The sequence below is a fragment of the Mesoplodon bidens genome (assembly GCF_964165515.1).
Source record: "Mesoplodon bidens genome assembly, chromosome: 13".
In the NCBI taxonomy this organism is placed as follows: Eukaryota; Metazoa; Chordata; class Mammalia; order Artiodactyla; family Ziphiidae; genus Mesoplodon; species Mesoplodon bidens.
In genome coordinates, this window is record NC_138169.1 from 26,738,641 (window position 1) to 26,764,081 (window position 25,441).

A 25,441-nucleotide genomic window follows, 5' to 3' on the forward strand; every position below is an offset into this window, starting at 1 on the left:
TACATTTTACCTTCGAGATCTGTTGTGAATATTTCCCCAGTTTGTCTTTCGCTTTGTTTGGGGTGCTCTTTTGCTATGTGTTGTTTTGGTAACAATTTGCTTTCCTGTACTGATCCTGGATTTTCTGGGTTATGAAGGAAACTGTTCCCGTCTTCTTCCAACACTTGCATGCTTCCTTAGTTTATATTCAGCCTGTTGTCTGCCTCTGGACGTAGGGACTTAATATGGTTTAGGATGTGAGGACCTTTTGCATTTGTTTGACTGGGATTACACTGAAGTTAGAGATAAGTTTGCAGAGAAATGTCTTCCAAACCTCGGACGACATCTCTCTCCATTTTAAATTTTTCTCAGCATTTTGCGGGGTTTTTTTTAGTGTAAAGGTCTTTCATGTCTTTCCATTTATTCTGAGGGATTTTATGTTTGGGGTGCTATTATACATGGTATAGGATTTTGTAGTTTTAATTTCCAACTGTTTATTGCTGGCATATAGAAATACAATGACTCTTGTGTATGGACCTTGTAAACTGTGGTATTGCTGAACTACTCCCTTGTTAGTTCTTTGAAATTCTTCCGTAGCTTCCTCAGGATTTTATAAACAATCTTATTGTCTGTGAGGCAGGACTGTTTCTCTTCTTCCTTCCAAACTGTCTACCGCTGGCCACACACTCGGTACAAAGCTGATTAGAAGTGGTGAGAAGGAGTGCCCTTATCTTGCTCCAGATCTTATATTTCATCATGAATATGTTAACCATGTTTTTCTTAGAGATCTTTATCAGATTGAGGAACTGTTCTATTTCTAGTTTGCTGATTTTTTTTCTGGCCATGCAGCACAGCTTGTGGAATCTTAGTTCCCCGACCAGGGATCGAACCCATGGCACAACAGTGAAAGCACCGAGTCCTAACCACTGGACGGTCAGGGAATTTCCAAGTTTGCTGATTTTTTATTATGAATGGGTGTTGAATATTGTGCAGTGCTTTTTCTGCACCTATTGATCATATGGTTTTCCTTCTTTTTTTTTTAACTTTTTTTTTTTTTTTTTTTTTTGCGGTACGTGGGCCTCTCGGCCTCTCACTGTTGTAGCCTGTCCCATTGCGGAGCACAGGCCCCGGACGCGCAGGCTCAGCGGCCATGGCTCACGGGCCCAGCCGCTCCGCGGCATGTGGAATCTTCCCGGACCGGGGCACGAACCCGTGTCCCCTGCATCGGCAGGCGGACTCTAAACCACTGCGCCACCAGGGAAGCCCTGGTTTTCCTTCTTTAGTCTGTTAATGTGAATGACCCTGATTGCGTCTTAAGCCAACCTTGCATTCCTGGGATAAGGCCCACTTGGTCATGATGGTCCTTTTCTACACATTGTGTTCAATTTGCTAATATTTAGTTAAAGACTTTTGCGCCTGTGTTCATGAGAGGGATGTTGCCCTATCTTCTGATTTTCTTGGAAGGTCCTTGTCTTTTTTTGTTTTAATTAGTTAGTTTATTTGGCTGCATCGGGTCTTAGTTGTGGCACATGGGATCTTTCATTATGGCGTGTGGGCTCCTCACTGTGGCACTTGGGCTTCTCTCCAGTTGCAGCATTTGGGCTCTAGAGCGCGTGGGCTTAGTTGCCCTGCGGCGTGTGGGATCTTAGTTCCCCCACCAGGGATCGAACCCACATCCCCTGCATTGGAAGGCGGATTCTCAACCACTGGACCACCAGGGAAGTCCCAGAAGGTCCTTTTTAATATCAGGGCTGTGCTGCCCTCATAAAAAAATGAATAGGGAAGTGTTTGTTCCTCTCTTTTCTGAAGGATAGTATGTAACACTGGCATTATTGCTTCCTTACATATTGAGACCCATCTTGGCTTTATGATGAAAAAATTACACCTCAATAATTTTAACACAGAAAAACATGAGTCATCAGTGTATGTAGCTCAGTGAATTTCCATAGAGTAAGAAACAATGTTACCAGCACCTGATTCTCCCCCTGCCTTCCTAGTGGCTCCCTCCTTCAAAACTAACTTGTGTCCTGACTTCTAACACCATCAAATAATGGTGCCTGTTCTGGAACCTCAGATGGAGTCATTCAGCAAGTACCTTTTGCTTAGCAGCATCCACACTGCCTGCTGCAGTTGTTCATTTATTTCCATTATTGCCCTGTATTCTTCTGCATGAATAACCACAATGATTTCTCTCTTGTCCAAGAACATTTTGGTCATTTACAGGTTTTGTTTGTTAGGAGTAGTGACCTCAGGACACTATTTCCTGCACAGATTTCGTACGTCTGTCGGGTATGTGTGTAGGCGGGGAACTGCTGGCTTGAGCTGCTCAGCCTTGGTGGATGCTTTACACCCAGCAGCAGCAACTGAGAGTTCCAGGTGCTCCACATGCCCCAATGCTTGACGTTATGTATCATTTTTATGTTTCAGACAGGCAGGGGGGTGAGTGGGTATCACATTGTGGTTTTAATTTGCAATGATGACTAAGTTGAACACCTATTACTATGTTTATTGGCTGTTTGGACAACGTCTTTTGTGAAATGCCTGTTCAGGTTTTTTGTCCATTTTTCTATTCAGTTGTGTCTTACTGATTTTTTAGTAGTTTTTTTTTTTTTTTTCTGCCGTACGCGGGCCTCTCACTGTCGTGGCCTCTCCGGTTGCGGAGCACAGGCCCCAGACGCGCAAGCTCAGCGGCCATGGCTCACGGGCCCAGCCGCTCCGCAGCATGTGGGGTCCTCCCGGACCGGGGCACGAACCCCTGTCCCCTGCATCGGCAGGTGGACTCTCAACCACTGCGCCACCAGGGAAGCCCATTAGTAGTTCTTTATATATTCTGGCTGTAAGTCCTTTGAACAGATATAGGTAATTGCAAATATCTTCCCACGTCTGTGGCATGTATTTTCATAGAGTCCAATTTAATTTTTTCCTTTATAGTGTTTTGGTTTTGCTTAAGAAATCTGTGTGTGTTCTGAGGTCATTAAGACACGCTTCTGTATTTCCTTCTAAAAGCCTTTAAAGTTTACCTTTAACATACATCTTTCCAGTCTGCCTGGAATTAATTTCTATGTCTGATGTGAGGTAGGCAGTCGAGGTTGAGTTTTCTATACTGCTATCCAGTTAATGCACCATTATTGCAAAGACCATCTTTCCCTGACTGCTCTGCAGTTTCTGCATGTATGTGGGTATACGTCCCTGGACTTCATCTCTTCCACTGTTCACTTGTCTTTCCTTGAACCAGGAAGCCACAGTGTCTTAACTTCCATGGCTTAAGGATAATTCTTGATATCTAGCTTGTGGGTCTTCAAGATCCAAATAGCTATATTTTGACCTTTGCATTCCCATATAGATTTTAGACTTGCCAATTTCCACTACAGAACTTTCTGGGATTTCGATTGGCATTTGCAGTGAAACTACAGATCAATTTGGGGAGAAACAAACATCTGTATAATGTTGAGTTTTCCAACCCATGAATATTTGTTTAGATCTTCTTTCAACATTTGTAGTTTTCAGTGTTTCTTATGAATAGGTCATTAGATTTTTTTCTCGGTATTTGATGTTTGGGGTGCAATTGTAAATGGTACTGTTTTCATTTTTGTTGTTGTAAGATATATGTACACACATACACACACACACATAATTGACTTTTGTATATTAACCTGTATCCTGAACCTTGAATATAGAATATATTCAGATTATTTTGGATTTTTATGTACACAAGGGCCATTTCTGAGTTTTTTTTCTCCTTTCCAGATTCTTACACTGTTTCCTTTTGTGGCCTGACTAGACTGGCGAGGGCCCCCAGTGCCAAGAGCTGAACAGAGCTGGTGAAACACTGTATTGTCTAAGGGGACAGCTGTCAGTATATCACCTTTAAGCATTTCAGAGTTTTTCACAGACACTCACATCAAGGGAGTGATGTTTTGGGTACACCCCGTCCTGAGTGTGGACCAAGCTTCCCCAGAAACTCCTCGAAGGTATCAGGCTCTTGGGTTGGTCTTTTGTCTCCTGCATCATCGAAAGAGGAACTTGACTGTTCTTAAGATTTTAAATTTCGTTTTTTGTCTCTAAAGAAACCTATTTGCTTGTCAGCTTGTGGATTTAGATTTTTCTACCCAGTACTGTAAATAGCATTTCTAACTTTTCAAGATGTATAATTTGCCATATTGCCAGAGTCTTGGATGTGCCATTCAATTGACTTTCATTTTAAAGCCAGTTTGACAGGCTTCCTTTCCAAGTACTGTGGTTTCAAATCAGTTCTACTGTGTTTGCGTGTGTTTCTACATTTTATAGTGTGTCCGTCCTGCACTTCCTATGCTCCCCCCTCTTCCTGGTTTTCTGTTTGATCTTTCTGGAAGTCACACCCGATATTCTGGTTTCCTTTCTACTTGAATGGGCTCACCTCTACCCACCTCCCCAAACACGGCCTTAAAGCATTTAACTCGGATCATCCCCTTGGCTCTTACATGTATTTTGTCTGGTGTTTCAGTTCTATTCTTTCTAAGTATTTAGGGTTCTTCCAGATATCTTATTGATTCCTAACAATTCCGTGGGATCAGCCTGACGTGGTGAACAGGTACGGATGGGGTGCTGCTGCTGACGGACTGCATTTCATCGCCATCAGGGCTACATGTGTGACGGCATCCTGTGTTCTATCGCTTGTGCAGAGAAGGATGTTAAAATCTCCAACTCTACTAGTTTATTTCTCCCCTGAATTCTGTCAAATTTTGCTTCAGAAACACATGTACACACAATGATAGTGAATCTATTTCCTCTACTTCTGCGTCAGGTCCATGACTATAAAGTGCACTGCTTGTCATCGGCATGTAATTGGGTCTCACGTTTATCCATGTTTATAATTCCTGCCTCCTGACTGCTCAGTTGTCCATACTTAACAGAATTAATGATGCAGTGGGACTGTCATCTGCTACTGTGAAACTTTTTGTCCCATGTTATTTTTTTCCTTTCCTGCCTTCTTTTGGATTAATTTAATATTTTAAAAAGTTCTTTTAACTTACATATTGGCTGCTTCTTTGTATTTATTTATACTGTGCTTCCTGCAGCTGAGTGGGTGTTTTTCACCAACTCTGGAATCCTGTCGTGGGTGACTGGAGTGTCTCATACAACTCTCCTTTTCTTTATGCCTCATTTTTGGTAATTTCCTTGTTCTGCCTTTCATTGATTGGTTGTCTCTTCACCTGTATCTTACCTGCTTTTTTTTTTATTACTTTTTTAAATTATTTTTGGCTGCATTGGGTCTTCGATGCTGTGTGCAAGCTTTCTCTAGTTGTGGCGAGCAGGGGCTACTCTTTGTTGCAGTGCACGAGCTTCTGTACTTGTGGCACGTGGGCTTAGCTGCTGTGGCTTGCGGGCTCTAGAGCACAGGCTTAGCAGTTGTGGCACACGGGCTTAGTTGCTCCACAGCATGTGGGATCTTCCCAGACCAGGGCTTGAACCCATGTCCCCTACATTGGGAGGCAGATTCTTAACCGCTGCGCCACCAGGGAAGTCCTTACCTGCTTTTTAGCCCATCTTTTGTGTGACTTATTTCTAGAGATTCTGTCATCGTTTTTTAAGTTTTGGGTCTTTGGAGGGTCACGTGGGTGGGGATGGACACTGCGGGGAGGCTGATGCATGAGGATGGTGGTGTCCTGGAGTAGAGGACCTGAAGGTGGTCGAGAGGGACACCGGGAAGGACCGGGGCAGAGGCAGGATGCAGAGCAACGCCTGTGGAGGAGAGATGAGAATGGGGCGGCCGGGTGGCCTCTGCGGGAGCCCTGAGAGCCATCAGGGAAAATACAGTGCTATTTTCCGTACATCTGTGCTGTGGTGAGTCGTCTTTGTGAAGCTCACAGCCAGGGCACCAGGGATGGCCCCTTGTGGCTGCAAGGCTCCTGGGCAGGCGGCCCCCACCCCCAGCTGAACGTGCACTTAGGATTGGATTGGTTCCAACACAGTTTTTTTGCTTTTATTTTGTTCACGTTGGTTGAATCTTAGGTTGAATATAATTTTTCCATTTTTTATACACAAGAAAATACTTCATGTACCTCTGAGACAAGACAGGTAGGGAATGTGTCCAGTGCAAGCATAGCTCACACCTGTGCAAAGACTGGCTCTGATTGTCATTCCAGCCACACAGGCCATGTAGGGGACACCTTGGGAGGCAGCGGGTTGCCGGGCTCTGCAGGGGCATCTCGGCCCATCTGTCCATCGGATGAAGTGGCAGGCCATGCATAGCAGCAGGCAGTGATTGCGGCACTCTGCCCCTCAGTAGGGGATGTCGTTCTGATAGTACTGGATCATGTCATAGGTCCGGCTCCTGGGAGCAGACAGCAGAGGGGATTGTGAGGGGCCTGTGCTGGTCTGGGGACCCGACCCCCTGAGCCGCCCTGCTACACCCCTGGAGGCCGAGTGCCCGATCGTGGACTTTTTGTCCGCCCACCAGCCCCTCTCTCCCTGGGACACTTGCTCCCTCACCCATGGCCACAGCCTCCCTGTTATGCCCCATCTCCTTGCTCATGGGCCCCAAAGTGGGCTCAAGAGGATGCCCTTCCTCAGCCAGACGCCTGCCCTCGGTCCTGGGGCCTGGGATGTGCCCTGGGGGTGCGTCTGTAGGGAGTTGACTCCCAGCCCTGGGGCCTGGCATGTGGCTGGAAGGGGTCTGTGCGCTCCCCCTCTGCCCCGCCCCCCCCCGCCTCATATCACCATCAGGAGAACCTGCCTCATACCGCCCTCCAAACCCCTCCTGCTACCGAGCCACCCCACTTCTCTGCTCCCCAGTCAGCAAAACAAAAGTGGCGCTCCTGTGCCACTGGACCTCGGCGGGTCCACTGGAGCCGTTCTCTGTCCCCAGGGTGTGGGCCTGGGGCCTCTGCACCTCCCAGGGCCTGGACTCCCCTCGCTCACCCTGTTGTTGAGCCTAGAAACCTCAAGGCCACCTTCGACTGTCACAGCCCCTGGGAGCCTATTCCCAGGCCTGTCACTGAGGCCTGGCCCCACCGCTTCTAGTGGCCCCAGTTCCCCCACCAGGCCCCTCCTGTCACGGCCCACACAGCAGCTGAAGGGGGATGAAGCCTCTCAGAACTCACTTTCTGCCCCGCTGGGCCAGGCGTCTCAGGGCAGTGCATCCTGTCACCTGGCCCAGGTGTGGGCCTGCACAGGTGCCCACTGAACACTGGATAGGTGACACGGGTGCATGGGTGGGGCAGGACAGGGTGACTTGCCTGTTGCTGAGGAAGCAGCTCTGAATCACCTTCAGAATGAAATTTGCAGCCTCTCGCTCTGTCATGTTGGGGCTGAACCTGTGCCTGGTGGGGGGAAGGGCCGTGTCAGGGCTGCCGCCCCCAGGGCTCCAGGCTGCCCTCCCCGCAGGGACGTGGGCTGGCTGGTGGGCTGCACTTAGTGGCCTGGCCTCCTGTGGGGACACGGTTCCCAGCTGGCCTTGAGGGCTTGGGCCCCTTCCCAGCACCTCCCGGGCCCAGGGGCCTGTGGCCAGGGTAGGACTGGCAGGGGGCTGAGCCACTGCAGCCCCAGGGCTTGGCCCAGACACACCCTTGAGGGACGAAGGGCCGCAGGGTACATCCTCCACCTAAGCCAAGGCACCTCACACACGGGAGGTCTGGGGACAGCACCTCACCCAGGACCCCGTCTGTCTGGGCGTCCAAGGGGGAGCACTTGGCCTCAATAACAGTCCCCGTTACCAGCACTCGAGGGGCTCCCATTGCAGGGGACAGCCGCCCCCAAGTGGCCTGCCTGCCGGACCTACTTCAAGAGCTTGATTGTCTGGCCGCGGAAGCAGGGAAGGCCCGTGTCCAGCATGAGAGTGACCAGAGAGACGACGGCGTCCATGTAGGGCCTGGGGAGAGGCAGGGAGGGAGGTGGACAGAGGCCAACCTGGGTGGGGGCCCTGCCTGTGGTCAACATGCAGCCCCTGCCCAGGGCCTGCCCTCGGCCCCTGCCGTGGTTCTGTGCCCGGCTGAGGAAGGGATCCTCCCTTCTTGAAGGGAACCGCGTACACGCCATGCAGGCTTCAGCAGACTCGGGTTGGAGTCCAGGTGTCCCCACACTGCTCTGTGGCTTCGGCCACATGACACTCGGAAGCCAGGACTTGAGTCCCTGGCACGCAGCCTGGGGGTGCAGGGACTCAGGCTAGAGAGGAAGGGCAGGTGGGGTGCTCAGAGGGGCCCCAAGGCGTCGGCAGGCGAGGCCAAGCCTGGGAGATGCAGAACATGGCGGGTCACTGATGCCTGGAGCAAGATGCTGCTGGCACAGGTGGCAGAGACGTGACAGGAAGGCGAAGCCTCAGGGGGCCTCCCGTGAGTCCCTCCACCCCAACGCCAGTCCTGTGTCCACCAAAGGCCTGAGATGACCCGAGGGGAGCTTTGAGGGGTGGGCGGGGCTTGCTGGATGAACAGGTCCAGTATGGTAGCCCCTCCCTGCCCCCCGCCCCATCCGTGGGGCTTACCGCACGGCCAGGTAGCCGCGGACACACATCTCCATGAACCACTTGAAGGGGGTGGCCTCCATCTTGCCCCCCATGATCATCACCATCTCGTCCGTCAGCTTGATGTCTGGTTCCCAGCCAAGGTTGCCACCCGGGGAGCTTTCAAACATGAAGCCAAAGTCTGCAATACCCCAAAGAGCCATCGTGCTGGGATCAGCTGCAGGGCAAAGCTGGGTGTATGCCCTGTAGCTGCTGTTTCCTGGGGACGCTGGGGAGCAGCGGCTGGAAAGGAAGCCCAGCTCCCCAACCCCCAGAGCCCCTGCCCTGGTGCCCCCGTGGCAGGATGCCCACGAACCGATGTGGATGATGTGGCCCTTCTTGTCCAGCATGATGTTGCCGTTGTGCCGGTCCTTGATCTGCAGCAGGAACAGCAGGAGGCTGTAGGCAGCCATGCTGCGGATGAAGTTATAGCGCGCCTGTGCAGAGACAGCATACTCAGGATGCCCCGGAGCTGTGCCCTCTTGGGCCTGCGGGCACCCTAGAACCCCTGAGCCTGCGCCTAGATCAGCAAGCCAGACCTTGGTAGCTGGAGTGACAAGTGGGTGCATCTGAGGTGCAGGGCGGTGGCCCCTTCCCCCCTTCAACTCCTGTCAGCTTTCTCCTGGGGAGCCCCTCTCGAGGCACGCCTTTCATCCCAAGGAAGGTTACAGATACCCTGGTTTTACCCCCAGACATACGAGGACTTGGAAAACAGGGTGCTGACCCACGCGGGAGCTGGGGCTGTGGGGCAGTGGGGCCACCCTGATGCCCACCTGCTGGAAGGCCAGCGTGGACTCATCCCCGTACTGGCGTGTGAAATAGTCGTACATGCCAAAGTCGGTCTGGCGGCCCAGCTGGTCCCGAGAGGTACAGTCAGGGATGCACTCGATCACCCCGCACTAGGGAGGAAGGGCCGAGGCTGAGGCTGCGGGCACACCACAGGGCGAGGGACAGGGGCAGTGCCCAAGCAACTGCTTGGGGAACTTACCCCAGGGGCGGTGGCCACCACCCGGTACGGAAAGACGAAGAGATCCAGGCCAACCAGCTGGAAGATGTTTTTGAAGAGGTCGATGATCTGCAGGGCCAGCATGTCCTGGGAACCAGGAGAGACTCAGGGTGGTAGTGGGCTGCTGGCTCCAGGTGCCTGCGGCCCTGCCCAGTGAGGGGGAGGGGGAGGAGGGAGGGAGGCCCCGGTGAGTCTCACTGCCCACTGCTCCCTGGGCAGACTGCGAGGATGCACTGCCTGGCGGTGGGTGTAAGGGGCACCCATCCCCCCGGGGTGGTTCCCCCTGAGCAGCCAGGGTGTACAGCGGGAGGGGTTTAGCAGAAAGCCCTGATGTACTCCAAGGAAACAGAACCAAATGGGGAACCAAGGATTCCTATTTCTGTGTGATGCTGAGAAGTGTGCCTGGAGCCTTGGAGAGAGGCGGGCCTGCCCCTGCCCCGCCCCCATCCCCCACCCACCTCCGGCCCTGCCCTGCCTGCCCAGCCCACTACCTGCCGGCAGTCGTCTCCCACTTTGAAGATGGCTGCTTGCCAGGAGATTTTCTGGCCATCGGCCTCCTGCGTGCTGCCCTCATCCTCGGAGTCTGAGCAGCACCGCAGACCTGCAGAGGGAGAGGCTGCCTGTCAGCAGCGGGCAGAGAGGCCCTCTGAGGATGCTGGGGGCGAGCCCTGATCATGTGCCTGAAGCAACACAGAACCTTAGGGATCATCTCTGCAAAACCCTAAGGAAGCAGACACCGGGGGTCAGTGGGTGGGGCCACGGGGCCAGGGTCTCTTCCTAAGAACAGCCGAGGAGCGAGGACCCAGGGCCAACACCCTTGTGCTGCTGTGCTCCCCACATTCATGCCCCGCCCCCAGAACTGCAGAGTGTGATGTATGTGGCAGCCACAGCTGAGGAACAACCATGCCCTGTCCCGGGAAGAGGCCAGAAGGATCCTTCCCAGCACTTCAGCGGGGAGCAGGGCCCTGCTGACACCCCGGCCTCCAGACTGGGAGAGAATCGACTCCTGCTGTGGAGGCTGCCAGCCTGCGGTCACTCGCATGGCAGCCAAGCCGACCAGTCCTCCCCGGGGCCTCTTGTCACTGCACACGTGCCTGCCACCCCCAGACAAGGGCCCAGACTGACTGGCCGGAGGCCGTCACCGTTCATGGGGACCCCAAACTACATCGGACGTGCCCCACTGACCTTCCTTCTCAAGTTCACTAACTCCGCATCGTTTCACCTTGAACTTAGCCAGATACGGGGCCTTTGCAGCGCTGGAAAACAAGAGAGAACGGGGCGCAAGTGACAGAGAATGGGAGCCCGTGAGGGGGAGCTTGCGGGGGGTGCCTCACCTCTGCATGGGTGTCCCGGACTTGTAGTCGATGTCCAGCACGATGGCCTCGGGGTTGCTGGGCAGGTAGCAGCCTGTGAGGGGACAGAAGGGACATTCCAGGGCCCGAGCAGGATGAGGCTTTCCCAGCAGACGGAGTTGTGCTGAGGCCTCAAGGGCCTTGCCTGCGGCACCACCGACTCCTTGTTCCGAGGCTGGTAAGGCCGTCCTCCCTGACTCTGTGCCGTTTCCCTGGGATGTTCCACATGGGGCCACCACCTCCCGCAGACGCTTCTCCAAGAGGACACCCTAAACCCTCAGCTTCTCAGGCCAGTGGCTGCCAATGCCACAGGACACAGGAGCCCCAGCGCCCACCCACGTGACACCCCCAGATCGACCTTGTCAGTGCAGGTCGAGAGAAAGCCCTTCCTGGTCAGGGACCACAGCTCCCTGAGCCCCCGGAGGTGGGGGTGCTTGAGGCGGGGTCCTGGTGGGAGGGACTGGGCCCCTGGGGAGCATGCGGGCCCCCACCTCATCCATCTTCCTTCCCTCGCCAACCCAGCCTCCCTTACACGGCCTGAGCTCCACTCTGCTCTAGCGCCCAGCTGGCTCCCCAGTGCCTCGGGGACACGACCCGGCAGCATGGTGTCCTCTGGGAGGCTGAGTGTTCTCTGGGGCGGGGCTGGGCAGGGCTCAGCACGGTCAGGAGAGGCCCACCCAGGGCCCTGCACTGGTGCCCACCACTGAGGCGGGCAGTGGGCAAGTGTGCAAGGCCAGGGTTTTGAAGAACAAGTGTGTGAGACACTTAAGAATAGAGAGCTGTGCAGTGACGTCTGGGTTCCCGTCTTGTCTTGAAAAGACACGGATCTGACCACGTAGCAAGAGCACCAGGGAGGGGGTCATGGGCCCCCTCATCCTACAGAACCTAGCACACCTGGGATGACCCCGCTCCTCCCTAAGCCCACTGTGTGGCCTGCGTTGCTTCTGTTACACTGGAGCTCAGGAACCTTCTAGAACCACAGCTGCCAAGGACAGGGCCTCGGCCTTCAGAAAACAGCTGTAGCTAGGAGAACCAAGAGTGACCACTGGCAGGGGCAGGTTCTGGAGAGGGGTGCCGGGCACCCAGGGCCCCCCAGACCCCCGTCTCACTGGCCTCGAGCCCTGCTCACCAGGCTGCACCTTCACTTCAGACAGAGCCGACAGACAAGCCCTCTTCCTCTCGTCACCTTTAGGGTAGGGCCTGGAGAACAAGACACACATGAGACGCTGGTGTCTGTGGCTTCGGGGCACAGACAGGCCCTCCTGTCCGAGGGCCCTAGCCCTGTGCTCCGCCACTTGGGGTGGGGGAATGGGGTGTGCGCTGCTGTGGGGGTCAGGCTGCGAGCTCCGTGGTTTACTGGCAGTGTGGCCTCGGGCAGACCCTCAGACCTCTGTGCCCCATGATAAGGCGAGTGAAATGGAATCACGCCTCTCACGTGACAGGGGCCCAAGGAGTCCACCCTGACCCTCCAGCTCTGCTGCCACATTGCTGCTCTGCTTAGAACTCGTCAGGAGAGGACCATGGGACACATGGCCCGCAGTGATGGGGTAGGGGGGGAGCCTGAGCACTGGGGACAGTGTGGGGACTAGGCGCCTGGAAGAACGGCACTAGGGCTCCCCTGCTGCCTCCCCAGGTGCCCGGCCAGTATCCACAACTCCGGGGCCCCATCCTGCACAAATGGGTGGCCAAGACGTCCAAGGTTGGCGTCTGCTCCATGTGAATGGGGGCCCAGGAGGTGAATCAAGAAAGGACCTCGGGGCTGCAAAGGAGTCTCGTTTCCCTAACTCCACGGGGACCATCAGAACCTGGAGAGGAGATGTCCTCAGGCTTGGGCAAGACCCAAAGTGAACCTGAGATGTTGTTTTCTGTGTATCTGCTATGCCTGCGGGGGCCCTGGACGGTGGGAGCAGACTCCCTGTCTGGCTGTTCCTTAGCGGGGGACGTCGGGGGGCCATGTCTACAAAGCTCCTTGGGCAGCTCCCACAAGTGAGGCCTGGAGAAGATGCCACTTACTTGATGATGGCTGACACATTAGTGATCTTGTTGAAGAAGTCGAATTCCCGCTGGTAGAAGTCCTTGGCCGGGCCGGACAGGGAGCTTGTGATCTCTTCCACCAGCTGCTCCAGGAGGTCGCCAATGTCAGCTGCAGAGAAACTGAGGGTGAGCCTGCAGTCCCGGGGACCCTCTCTCCAGACCCCACCCAGGGGAGGTCTGCCCTCCTCAGGGTGCTGACGCCCGTGAGGCTGTGGCGAGTGGAGGGCCCCAGGATCACGGATGCTCACGGGGGCCGCACCTGAAGCGTGTGGTGGTCTCAGGGGAGCACCTGCATCTGACTGTCCCCTCTTCCAGGGAACGTCATTTTTACTTGAAGGAGTGACTAAGAGACAAGGTAAAGTCACTCAGACGTAGACTTATGGCAGATATTTTCTTGAAAATGAATAAAATGAATCTGCCATTTAAGGAAAACAACTACAAAACTTTGTTAAACTTGACAAAAAAGCCTGACAGTTTCCCAGCACTCAGAAACGTTTCTGTCCTGTGAGGCAGCTGGGGCTCCACACACGGGATCTTTAAGTACTGTGTCACGAAATGCGTGAGCGCTGGAGACCCTACCCTGCACATTGGGTGTGACCACAGCGGGTGTTATAGGTCCTGCGAGGGGCGAGTGCAGGGCAAGCAGGGGCTGGATGAACAGAGAGCGAGGCTCACAACACGGTTCAGACCCCTCACTGCACTGAACCCGAGAAACCGTCCTGCCAAGCTTGGTAGCGTTGGCAGGGAGCACCCATGGGGGCCTGAACACCATACACTCCTCTGTTTCCAACTATGGGTCAGCAAGGCCCAATCTCCTGCAGCCACTTCAGCCCAAACAGCATATTCTGACATGAAATGCAGAGGCAGAGTGAGGGGATCTCCCACCACACTGATGAGCTCATCTCCCACAGGCACTAAAGGGGCCTGTAAACGTGTTAAACAATGCTACTCTTCTCGCTCACTTCTTTAAAAGTTATGTTTATGTGAGATGGGTCTCTATTTTTTTTTTTTTTTTTTTTGGCTGCGCTGGGTCTTTGTTGCTGCGAGCAGGCTTTCTCTGGTTGCGACGAGCAGGGGCTACTCTTCGTTGCGGTGCACAGGCTTCTCATTGCGGTGGCTTCTCTTGTTGCGGAGCATGGGCTCTAGGCACGCGGGCTTCAGTAGTTGTGGCTCGCGGGCTCTAGAGCACAGGCTCAGTAGTTGTGGCACATGGGCTTAGTTGCTCCGCGGCATGTGGGATCTTCCCAGACCAGGGCTCGAACCCTTGTCCCCTGCATTGGCAGGCAGATTCTTAACCACTGCACCACCAGGGAAGCCCTCTATTATTTTTATTTTTATTTTTATTTTTTTTAAGCCCTCTATTTTTAATTTCTAATGTTGGTGAGCATGGATGGCCAAAGGCCACAGAAACCCAAGCTCTTTGAGGGTCTCTGTAGTTTTCAAGGGTGTGAGGGTCCTGGGACGACCTGGTTCGGGAAGCGCTGCCTGAGGAGCTGCAGGACGGAGCCACAGAGTCTTGGGGGCCAGGCAGGGGTCAGAGGTGGGAGTGGAGGAATGATGACCCTGGGCAGGTGGTGAGGACGGGGTGGGGCCCGAGGGACGGGCACTCACGGTCTTTCTGGTGCCCCTCTTCATCCACATAGATGTTCGTCTTCATGTTCCAGATGAATTGGTGTGCCAAGAGCTGGGACTTGGATGCCGCCCACAGAATATACTCCCGCACATAGCCCATCTGTAGGAAAGCAAGGTCAGCCCAGGCTGGCCACACTCCACCAAGAGAGGCCACTCTCACCCAAGCAGCAATGACTCCACGCTTGGCAGACCCAGAAAGAAGTGTGGTCGAGCGGTGCCGGCTGTGAGCACCTCTCCTGGGCTGCGGAGTCCAGCCCGAGTCCAGCTGGCTGGCCAGCCGCCGGGGTCTTTGTCTATGCAGGCACGTGCCAGCTTTTGTCTCCTCTGTTCCCTCCTCTGGACTCTAAGCCCTGGACTCTAACCAGCTTCTGCTGTCGTCATGCACGATGCGTGGGCAGGCGGGTTTCAAATGCACCCCTGTGGACTGGTGTCTAGAAGATGCTGCCCAGTGATGGACGGATCCCAGAACACCCTACGTCACTCCCAGCTCAGGCTGAATTCCCATGTCCTAGGTTACAAAGGCAGCTGGCCTTTCTGGAAGACTTCTGAGGGGCAGCCTCTCCCTCCCCACAGTCATTTGCGGCCCATCTGGTAAAGTATTCCTTGGACAGATGTCCTCAACCTGGGTGGGTGGGCTTCCCAAACAGGTCAAACTTCAAATAACCCAATTCTAACCCAGCAACTAGATCTAAAGATGAACCATGAATGTGCAACCTCCAGTGCAGGGTCTCCAGGCTTGGCTGGGGCATGGGGTGTTCTGGGGCCCTGTGGGCCCAGGGCAGGGGGGTGTATGGGCAGGAGCAGGAGGGGTAGACGCTGCTGCCCTCAGATGCAGGCTTGAGGGTGGCACCGGGATGAAGCGCGGGTGGTGAGGGCTCTGGGCTGTGGTCACCCCGTGGGTGTTTTCTGTCCAGGCCCTGTGCCAGGCCCCTATGTGCATGTACACTGTTACGGCTGAATTATCCGCCCCCACCCCCCATTCATATGTTGAAGTCCTCCCCCCCACCACAGAATGTGACTGTATTTGGATATAGGCCTTTAAAGAACTGATGAAGTTACATGAGATCAGTAGGGGGCCCTGATCCGATCTGACTTGTATCCTTATAAGAAGAGATTAGGACACAGACAAAGGGAGAGCCATGTGGGGATACAGGGAGAAGCCGCCCGTCTACACAGCGAGGAGAGGGCCTCGGGCAAACCAGCCCTGCTGACACCTGGATCTCAGATGTCCAGCCTCCAGACTGTGTGGAAGGAGCTCCCTGTAGTTTAAGCCCCGAGTCTGTGTACTTTGCCAGGGTGGCCTGAGCTCACTAATACACACACTGTCTCCTCCAACCCCTTGGCCACTCCCCCCAGGAGACGGGGAGCTGGATTTGGGAGCTAGGGGACCTGCTGAGACCCCCATCCAAGCAGGTACAGGTCCAAGGCCAGGTTGCCCACCCTGAGGAAGCAGCCAGCAATGTTTCCAGAACCTGCTCACCCAGCACAGCAGGACTGGGCCTCGGGCGCTGGACGACCACATGGGGGTGAGAGACCTCGGGCCCAAGTCCCAGCTCAGTGGCCCTGCTCCTGGGCTCCGTCCCGCTGCCCGCCCGGCCCTCCAGGCTGGTCGGCCCATGCTGCATGCCTTACCTTGTCATACCTGAGGGCCTGCACGATCTGGGGGATGTAGAACAGGATGGCATCCTGTGTGGTGGGGGAGGAGCAGCCATGACTCAGGGAGGGGTGAGAGCACACGCAGGACAGGGGTCCCAGGGCCCCACCCCGCCTGGACTGGCCCTGCTGTCACTCCACCCCCAGGACACATCCTCACCCTCGATCGGGCCTGCCCTTCGTCCCCCCGTGGGGCTGGGCAGCCCCCCGAGGCCGACCCAGCAGATGGGCTCACCGGCGGGAAGGACCGTAGGACTTTGACCCCGTACTGCGCCGTGAGTGGGTGCGGCGGGTACATGCTGGAGAAGTAGGACAGGCCTGTGGGTGGGTCTGCGGGCGCCCAGCACAGCACATGGCTGAGCTCGGGGGCATCGGCGTCAATGGTGTGCCAGGTGACCAGGAACTGGAGAGGAAGCAGGGAGTCACAGGGATGGCCCCAAGGAGTGAAAACCGCAAGGCATTTATAACAGCTTCTGACACATTACATACAACAGCACAACTTCAACCAGGGTGAAATACACTCAACGTTTTTCTACTGTAAACACAGTAAATGTTTCATCCGAAGAGTAGATAACACAAGAGATCGGAAAAATCGTGGTACCACTGAGGTCAGTGGGTTTTTGCTGTGTTCCTCGCCTCCAGGCATCCCTGGAGGCAGATTTGTTTCTGTGCACTTAGGACCAGGCCCTGGCACACTACCCGCCACGCTTACCTTGATGGCTTCGGGGATGTCACTAACGGCTCCTGGGTCCAAGCGAACCAGACGGGTCACCTCATTGCCAATAGCTTCTGTGTTTTTGAACCTGCAGGCACAGAGGGTGTGGGTGGCAGACACCGAAGATGGGGGCTGGGGGAGCCCTGGACTAAGGGATGTGGACCAACACCCAGTGACATCTGAGCACTGTGGCTACTGACATGGTGTTTACTGTGACCGGCTGTGACCCAAGGGCAGAACTCCCTGGAGCAGGAATGATCCTTCCAAGGACACCTCCCTTGGCCTGGCCCCCAAAGTACCCATCCACGGTGTGGCACCTGTGGGCCAGAAGGCACACTAGCAGGTGGGAGGGTGGGTGCAGTGTTCAGGTGTGACCGATCCTGTCCTGAGAAGGACTTAGGACCCAAAGAAGGAAGCAGTAAGTATGCAGCATGGGCTCTGGGGAAGAAAGGCCCACCCTGCACACAGGCACATGGAGTCTACTGGGATTCAGCACAGGGGGCCCGGGAAGCCCCTCTCAGCACCTACCAGCCTGAGTCCTGTCCCTGTTAAGAGCTGCCTCAGGATAGCTCACAGGACACTTGGCTGCCAGGCCTACCTCCCAGAGTAACCACAGGTGTTTCCTTTCCTCATCAAACAAGGTGAGGCCCTGGGGTGCCCTGATGTTATCTCCTCGGGCTCCAGGGTGCTGGGCCCCCGGCAGGACAGACCCCACCACTGCACAGGACTGGGGAGCGTCTGGGGCTATGATGGCTCTTCCCTTACAGTCCTTGGCTGTGACACGTGCCCTCCCCCCACCAGGTGCCTTGTGCTGGACCTCCCGCAGGGCCTCTCAGGCAGCCCACCTGGCTGGCAGCTGCACGGCCAGATGAGGAGAGATGTTCCAGGCGAGGTTCACATTGTCCTTCCACTGCTTCTCGCTCAGGCTGATGTACTTGGACCTCCAGTTGGCCACGCTGCTCTCTCCAGCCTGGTCCAGCTCTAGCTCCGGGGCCGACAGTGGGTTGTACCACGTGATGAGACGCTCGATCTCAGTGGCCTGGTGAGGGACACAGACATGGATGCGCCTCTGCATAGCCCGCGCCCCTCCCCCACCCCAGCGCTGCAGGCATGGCGCACGGGCCTCACCAACAGGGACAGCAGCAGCGTCCGGCGCTTCATGTAGTACTTGTGCAGCTGGGAACCCCGGTTGGTCTTCTTGGACATGCCTGGGGACGGAGGGGGAGGGCACAGAGTGTCCCTTGGAGCTGCTCTATGACCCCGAGGACCCAAGGGACCCGGCAGCAAAGCCCCACCGACCTGACTTCTTGGAGATGGTGGACATGCCGCTAGACAGCGGGTAGGTGTTGATCCAGCCCTGTGTAGCCTGCTGGCGTGAGCCAACCGCTATGTCCAGGTTGCTCCGGGTGTCCTGGTTATCTGTGGGCAGACACAGCATTCTAGAAAGAGGTGTCTGGACCTTCACCACAGACAAGGCAGCTGTGGGAGAGCAGGTGGGGGAGACGGCCAGTGGCGGCTTCCCTGGACGAACCAGGCGTCTGCAAAGTTCCTCATGAACCACTGCAGATGGAAGCTTTCTAAACTGTGTTATGTTCCCCTGAGCCCAAAGCAAAGCAAATCGAGGAGCCGCCTTGATCAATTATGGCACTGACCTCCCGGTGTCCTCCTACATGGCGATGACTCAGGGACCCGTGGGGACAGATGGCAGGGCTGCCTGCCCTGCTCTGAGTGGAGCCAAGAGCTGCTTACAATCACTATGCCTGCTTTTCCCTTTCGTGGCGGCCAGGCTGTCCGCGTGTGTCTGCCTGCGGAGACACGCGCCTCCCCGAGCCTGGGCGCGTGACCAGCTACATGCTTCAGAGAAACAAGAGCGGGGCTTCCTCCTGCGGGGCGGCTGCCGGCTCCCACTTCAGTGCCTTTCCCTGACCCCGTCCACCCTCCATGCTCCGAGATGCAGCTCACATGTCACCTCTTCCAGAAAACTGCCCCTGGTCCCCAACTGCTGCAGGGCAAGTGCCTGTCCTCGGGGGACGTTCCCACGACCCCCCATGTTGGAGTCGCCTGCCGGTAAGACTGGCCCCACCAGGTGACAATGGACCGTGCCCTATCCCTCCCAGCACACAGGCCGTAGTCCAATACAGACCGTGGGGCACACAGGGGGCCCCTGTGAACGGCCCGGCACTGGGAAGTTACACCGAGGGGTGTCTGCCTGTCTGCTTAAGAGACCCTGCCCTCCTTCCTGCTCCCCAGCAGCGGCCAGAGAAGAGGTGACCGGGCAGGCGTGGGCCTCCGGTGACCATGCAGCACAGCTGAGGCTGGGGCTCACCTGGGGGAACGAGCTGGCTGGCAGTCAGGTACTTCTTATCTGAGAACATGGCGGTCCAGAACTTAATCATTATGCTTATGTCCTCACGCAGCCTCTTCTCTCCCTGCGTAGGGAACTTTGGGGGACAACTGCAAACAGCCAGGGACGAGGGTGAGTGCCAGGGTCTAGGAGTCAGGAAGCGCGGCGAGGTGGGGCGCGCAGCCTCCTAATGACAAGTCGGGCCGCTAAGCAGGGGGTCGGCACCCAGCAGGCTGAGTGACCCAGGCCCTGGGGCTGGGGGGGGGAGGGGGCAGCACCTGAAGTAGTCGAAAGCAGTGGAGTAGATCTTCTCGCGGAGCACGTTGCGGATGGTCGCATTGGGAAGCACGTCCGCGTGCAGGAGGGTCAGGCCGAGGGTCAGCAGCCTGCAAGAGGGCCCCAGTCAGGGAGTGGCGCCCCCTGCAAACCTCTCCCTGAGCTCAGGGCCCACCTGCGGGCGGCAGAGCCCTCCCGCCAGGGCTGTGGATCGGGCAGGTGGTCACCCATCTCGGATTACTGTACCCTGATGCCTTACGAAAGGTTTTTTAAACCTTCACTTCTGTTGGGGGGAAAACAACGTGTGTGACTCTGCCCCTCGGCCAGAAGCTTTGGTCCCACAAACTGCAAACCACTCCCTGAGGTACCATCACCTACGGGGACTACGAAGGTAGAACTCAGGTTCTAAGAACAATCTGCTTGGATTCTGCAAGATCAGGGCTGCCCTGCAGGCATCCGCAGACGCGCTGGTCAGGAACGGGCAGCCCTCCTGCTCGTCTCCATGGCCACTTCCCATGGCTGGGACGGTCCAGCATGGATCCTCTCCTACTAACCCATTCTCATTGCAATTTGTAAAAGTATAGGTCCATGACAGACTGGAAATTAGGGAAAAAGAGAACTAGCCCTTGGGTACTGGTTTGAGAAGCACGGGCCGAGGGGGTGCCCAGTGGGCTGCAGGAACATGAGTCAAGAGCTCAGGGAGGGGAACAGGTAGGGGGAGTGGTGCCCACCTGCAGGGGCCCCTCACCCTCCTTCCATCTGACCCCCCAGGTATCTGCAGGCCCAGTCAAGAGCCCTCCCCATGCCAGGCCAGGCCCTCCTGCTGTGTCCACAGCGCCCCTGACCACCACACCTGGTTTGAGGCCCAGTGGGCCACATGCTGCCTATGGGGGTGTGTGCCCTCCCCTGGTGTGGCTGGTTTTGCACAGGGCTTGGTGTGCAATTGGCACAACTGGCCTCAGAGGGTAATGGGCCTGAGCTGTTACACCAGGCTCTGCCACACAGCTGGCCGTTTTTCCCTCTCCAATGTGTCACCAGAATCCTTTTGCTGCTGCCCACCCCCAGCGTTTGGCTGGCCGGGTCCCCATGTGAAGCGTCTCCTGCACACTTCCCTGCCGTGGACAGCACGCTGGCCCATGTCCCCAGCCCCGAGAGGGCGTGGTGGCCCCGGCCATCATGTGCGGATGCCTTTCCCAGGGGCCCTGCATGTACTGGGGGCTCGGTCAGTTTCTGGTGAACAAGTGACCAACCACAGGAAACCCGGGGGAGCAGGCCCTGGGGTGAGCTCTCACTTGAAGCGGGGCCCAATGGCCGCCACATGCCGGTTCATGCTCCCCGCAGTGCCCCCGATGCTCAAAGACATGGACCGCTGCAGAAGGCTGGAGAAGATCTCCACCTGGTCAGAGCTGCAGTATTTGGCAATCTCGAACCGCTGCACCAGGAACTGGACAGAAAGGGATATGCTGCTGGCAGGGCCATGCTGCTGGCGGGGCCAGGTGGCCGCCCACCCTGGAGCCACGACTGCCTGCCAAGGAGGGGCTCAGGCCCACAGGAGGGCAGGTGGCATCTGTGGGGCAGTGGGAAGAGACCGGCGGGGCCTGGGGAGAGAGATGGGCCAGCTGCCCCCCAGGTGGGGCAGTCTTCAACCTCGAGTCCCAGGGCAGCCCCCGACCCCGGGGAAGAGTGGGTGGAGCATAGGGGAGCCAGGGGGGCACGTACATCGATCCAGATGCAGTGAGGGGTCACCTCAGGGGCACAGGGTTTGGGCTGACTGGCTTCCGACGCAGCCAGGGGGTCTGCTTCCTTTATCTCCGCAGAAAACAGGCCGAACTTCTGCTCCACTGTCATCTGCCAGGCCCCCGCCATCTCCCGCATGAACTGCAAGAATGCAGGCGTTAGCCCCTCTGTGGGGCGCAGAAAGAGGCTTGCTGTTTGTTTTGTTTTGTTTTGTTTTTTTAATCATAAAAGGAATATATGCTCATTGAACAAAATTTAGAAAACCGAGGAAGGTAAGAAGAAAAAAAAAAAATCACTAAGATCTCTCCATGATCCCACTTTCCAGCCTTTTTTCACCAGAAGCCCCTCCTGGACCACAGCCAGGAGTGTGTCCTGCTTTGTGGTGCAGCCCACCCGTGACAGCACTGCCTGGAAACCACCCAGGGGAGGCTGCCTGCTCAGGGCCTCTGGGCTGGCAGTGGCAGGGGGGTGGCAGGCTCCAGAACCCAGTTCCTCCTCTCCACCCCCAGGGACCCTGCACGACACCTTTATGCCGCTAACCAGGCTCAGGGAAGAACTGTGGGGGCCAAGTGGAGCCTGTGACCCCACCAGCCTGGGCGAGGGGTTCGCAGGGGCGCAGCCTCTGTGGCCTGACAACAGCCAGCGGCTCCTTCCAGGGCATCCAGAGCCCCTGCGGGGACGCGTGGACCCCACCCCTCCTCCCATTCCACGGCTGCTCAGGGTGCCAGGCGGCCAGTCTCAGGTCCCCTCGCCCACTCGTTAGCAGCAGTGAGCAGTGGGAGTCAGGGCAGCCCTGAGGAAGAAGGCAGGGAGGTGACGCTCGCCTCTGCCCTCCTCCCTGCCTGCAGGCACAGAAGCCATCTGGAGGCCATGAGGTGAGGACAGAGTCCAGCGCAGACAGGAGCCCGTCCACGACACAAGGATGGTCGCCCGGCGGTCGCCCCTGCAGCCAAATGTGTTGCAGGGTGGAGAGTAAGGGAGCAGCCTGCCAGGTTGCCTACCCACCATTTGTCCCCCCGTCTTGGTCGCCACCTTGGCCAGGGCCTGCCTTCCAGGCTCGGGGCACGAGTGTGAACAAACACAACTCAGGTCCAGGCCGAGTAGAAGCAGCCTACAGACTACACGGCGCTCTCTGCTGGGGGCAAACAGCCGTGAAGGGAAGCGGGGACAGCGTGGCGGCGTTTCAGGCAGGGCGGCTGGGGAGACCCCAGGCGGAGGGCACAGCTCAGACCAGCCCTGGAGAAAACCTGTCTGGGGACAGCGCTGCCGGGGAGGGACCGGCACCCACAGTCTAAAGCAGGAGCCCACTGGGGCCGGGACAGCAAGGATCGCAGGGTGCCTGTGGCAGCAACAGGGGGCAGAGGGGCCTTGCTGGTCAGACACCGTCCGCCTCTGCTCTGCGTGAGCACAAGCAGCATAGACAGGTCCGGGCGCGGGAGGGTCGTGATCTGACCCATTTTCCTGGCTTCTCTGTGTAGAGAAGGTGGAGGGGCCCGGGGGGAAAGCAGGGGCTGGGTTGTCTCCAAGTGCAGGGGAGAGACGGGAGGCTGGGCCAGGCTGCTGGGAGGTGGTCAGATTCTGAAGATGCTTTAAAGGTAAAAGGTAGACCTGACAGGATTTGCTAAGGCTCGCCGTGGAGTGTCGGTGGGCAGAGAGGGCCATGAGGATTTTGTCTGGGCGTTTACAGACTGCGGGACGGTGGGGGACAGTCTGGGCCTGTGTGCTTGTTACGGGTTAGAGAACCAGGGGACCAGAACTCCTTCCTGTCTCAGTGAAACGAAGGCCCAGACCCCCGTGCTATACGAGACCAATAAGATTGCTCACGCTTTATCTCCCCACGAATGCAAAAGACTCCAGCAGCACCTGCCTCTGAGTTGGGGCTACAGATGATTTTTGTTTTCTTCTTTGTGCTCATACCTTCCAACTGCTCCATAACCAGCAAACATTAGCAGATAATAGAAAAAACAAAAGACCAGGATGCAATGATACTAAAGACATAGAAATATAGGGGAACGGCCCCCACTTTGGGGTGTGGGGCATAGCTAGGCCTGGACAGCAGGTCCTTGCAGAGGCCAGGAGCAGGGAGACAGACAGCCTTCAGCCCTGAGCCAACAGCAAGAGCTTGGTGACGCCAAACCCACACATAGCTGTCGGGCTGTTGAGGAGGGCAGGTGAAGAGCTGCCAAGAGCTGCTTTCCAGAGAGAGATCACATTTCCCTGGGAAGGATAAGCCCAACAGCCCAGGGCCAGCACTAGGTCTGGCATGAGTGGTGGACGGACCTGCCAAGGCCGAAACCTCAAGCCAGCCGAGCTACTGATGATGGCAGAGGCAGCAGACAAACTGGAGTCTGACAGACCCCAAATGACGTAGCAATTTGCTTGGCATAAAAACCCCTCCTTGGGGACTTCCCTGGTGGCTCAGTGGTTAAGAATCTACCTGCCAATGCAGGGGATACAGGTTTGATCACTGGTCTGGGAACATCCCACATGCTGCGGAGCAACTAAGCCTGTGCACCACAACTACTGAGCCTGCGCTTTAGAGCCTGTGAGCCACAACTACTGAACCTGCACGCCACAACTACTGAAGCCCGCGCACCTAGAGCCCGTGCTCCACAACAAGACAAGCCACCGCAATGAGAAGCCCATGCACTTCAACAAAGAGTAGCCCCTGCTCACCGCAACTAGAGAAAAGCCCGCGCGCAGCAACAAAGCCCAAACGCAGCCAAAAAAAAAAAAAAAAAAGAAAAAAAAAAAAGAAAGATGTGAAGGTGTGATGTAAAGCAGGAAGAACCTATCCTTCTCGCCAAGATGAGCCCCTCGGGGGTGCGGCCTTCACTTCAGCCACCAGGCACAAGGAGAAGATAAAGCAGCAGGGCCCCTCAGTCTCCACTGTTTTTCTAAACACAGTGTCAGGTCCACGGTCACAAACTTGAACACAGATGACCCTGATGCTAGAACTAACCGACCAGATAAGGATTTTCAAGTAATTATCATAAATATGTTTAGAGATTTACCAGAAAAAATAGAAAGAAATGGTGAAGATACAGAGATTCTCAGGAAAGAAATACAAAGTACAAAAAAGAAACTGAAATCCTAGATCTGAGGATTACGATATCTGAAATAAAATACATTAAAAATGGTTTAACGGCCTTCCCTGGTGGCGCAGTGGTTGAGAGTCCGCCTGCCAATGCAGGGGACACGGGTTCGTGCCCCGGTCCGGGAAGATCCCACATGCTGCGGAGCGGTTAGGCCCGTGAGCCATGGCTGCTGAGCCTGCGCGTCCGGAGCCTGTGCTCCGCAATGGGAGAGGCCACAACAGTGAGAGGCCCGCGTACCGCAAAAAAAATAAAAGAAGGTTTAAGAACAGAATGAATAAGGCAGGAGGAAGTACCAGGGAACTGGAGGGAGGCCAATGAAAATGGGCCAAAGCGAGAGAAAGAATGAAAACCACCCAAGGGAATGCTGACAACCCTCGGACACTGCCATCGTCACAACGTCTGCACCACAGGCGTCCCTGGAGCCCAAGTGAGAAGGGGCGAACCAGGTAAAAAACATATTTAATGAAATACTGGCCTGAAACTTTCCAAGTCTGATGAAAAACCTGACATCTCTAAATTTAGGAAGTTCAAGGAATCCCAACATAAAATACACAGAAAACCACACCCAAGCACAACAGAGTCAAACTATTAAAAATCGAAGATTAAAAAAACCTAAGAATAGCTAAAAGGAAAAACAAACAAACAATAGCACATACTGAGAAAGGATGATAATTTGTGGATTTCTTCCCAGGAACAATGCAAGCCAACAGATGATAGATGTGTGTAACATGCCAAAGGCAACTTAGGACCACAGACCCAGGAAGAACAGCCAAAGCACGAGATGAAGGTGAACGAGGTTGCAAGTTCACTCCCGCCACCTGCAGCCCAGGAAGCGCTGAGGAGAACTACAGACCCAGGCTTACAGAGGTACGTGAGGATGCGAAACGGTCTGGGAACACCCATAAGGCTTAGGAAAAGCATTTGACAACACAAACAGCAGTTACAAGGCGTGTATCACACACAGCAGTGAACACAGATGAAGACAATACACGCACAGGTCCTGACAGGGCGGGACGTAGCTGTGACTGAGGAGCCCCTGCCCTGCAGTGACAACAGCCGCCATGAGGTGGGCCAGGTCGGCTCATCTTCACAAAGACTGCGCAGACCCCTTGCCGTCACCCTCGACACACAGGCTGGGA

The 25,441-nt window shown here is 55.9% G+C and overlaps 1 protein-coding gene across 2 annotated transcripts in view; it reads right to left on the reverse strand.

Moving 5' to 3' along the window:
- Positions 1-5,924: 5,924 nt before the first annotated feature.
- Positions 5,925-25,441, reverse strand: part of PI4KA (phosphatidylinositol 4-kinase alpha) — a 94,719-nt gene continuing 75,202 nt past the window's right edge. The window contains exons 33-55 of one of the 2 annotated variants that reach the window (XM_081251760.1): positions 21,187-21,345; positions 20,760-20,911; positions 19,470-19,577; positions 19,174-19,301; positions 18,147-18,266; positions 17,976-18,055; positions 17,693-17,886; positions 16,845-16,935; positions 16,368-16,535; positions 16,112-16,165; positions 14,459-14,579; positions 12,827-12,956; positions 11,943-12,013; positions 10,796-10,868; positions 10,647-10,717; positions 9,953-10,062; positions 9,444-9,548; positions 9,229-9,354; positions 8,772-8,892; positions 8,438-8,597; positions 7,739-7,828; positions 7,197-7,280; positions 5,925-6,292 (exon numbers count right to left, since the gene is read on the reverse strand). In XM_081251760.1, the coding sequence (XP_081107886.1) occupies positions 6,241-6,292; positions 7,197-7,280; positions 7,739-7,828; positions 8,438-8,597; positions 8,772-8,892; positions 9,229-9,354; positions 9,444-9,548; positions 9,953-10,062; positions 10,647-10,717; positions 10,796-10,868; positions 11,943-12,013; positions 12,827-12,956; positions 14,459-14,579; positions 16,112-16,165; positions 16,368-16,535; positions 16,845-16,935; positions 17,693-17,886; positions 17,976-18,055; positions 18,147-18,266; positions 19,174-19,301; positions 19,470-19,577; positions 20,760-20,911; positions 21,187-21,345 (2,568 nt within the window). In that variant the 3' untranslated portion in view covers positions 5,925-6,240. Of the gene's footprint in view, positions 6,293-7,196; positions 7,281-7,738; positions 7,829-8,437; positions 8,598-8,771; positions 8,893-9,228; positions 9,355-9,443; positions 9,608-9,952; positions 10,063-10,646; positions 10,718-10,795; positions 10,869-11,942; positions 12,014-12,826; positions 12,957-14,458; positions 14,580-16,111; positions 16,166-16,367; positions 16,536-16,844; positions 16,936-17,692; positions 17,887-17,975; positions 18,056-18,146; positions 18,267-19,173; positions 19,302-19,469; positions 19,578-20,759; positions 20,912-21,186; positions 21,346-25,441 lie in introns of those variants that run through there. The other variant, XR_014017265.1, reaches the window with a different exon arrangement.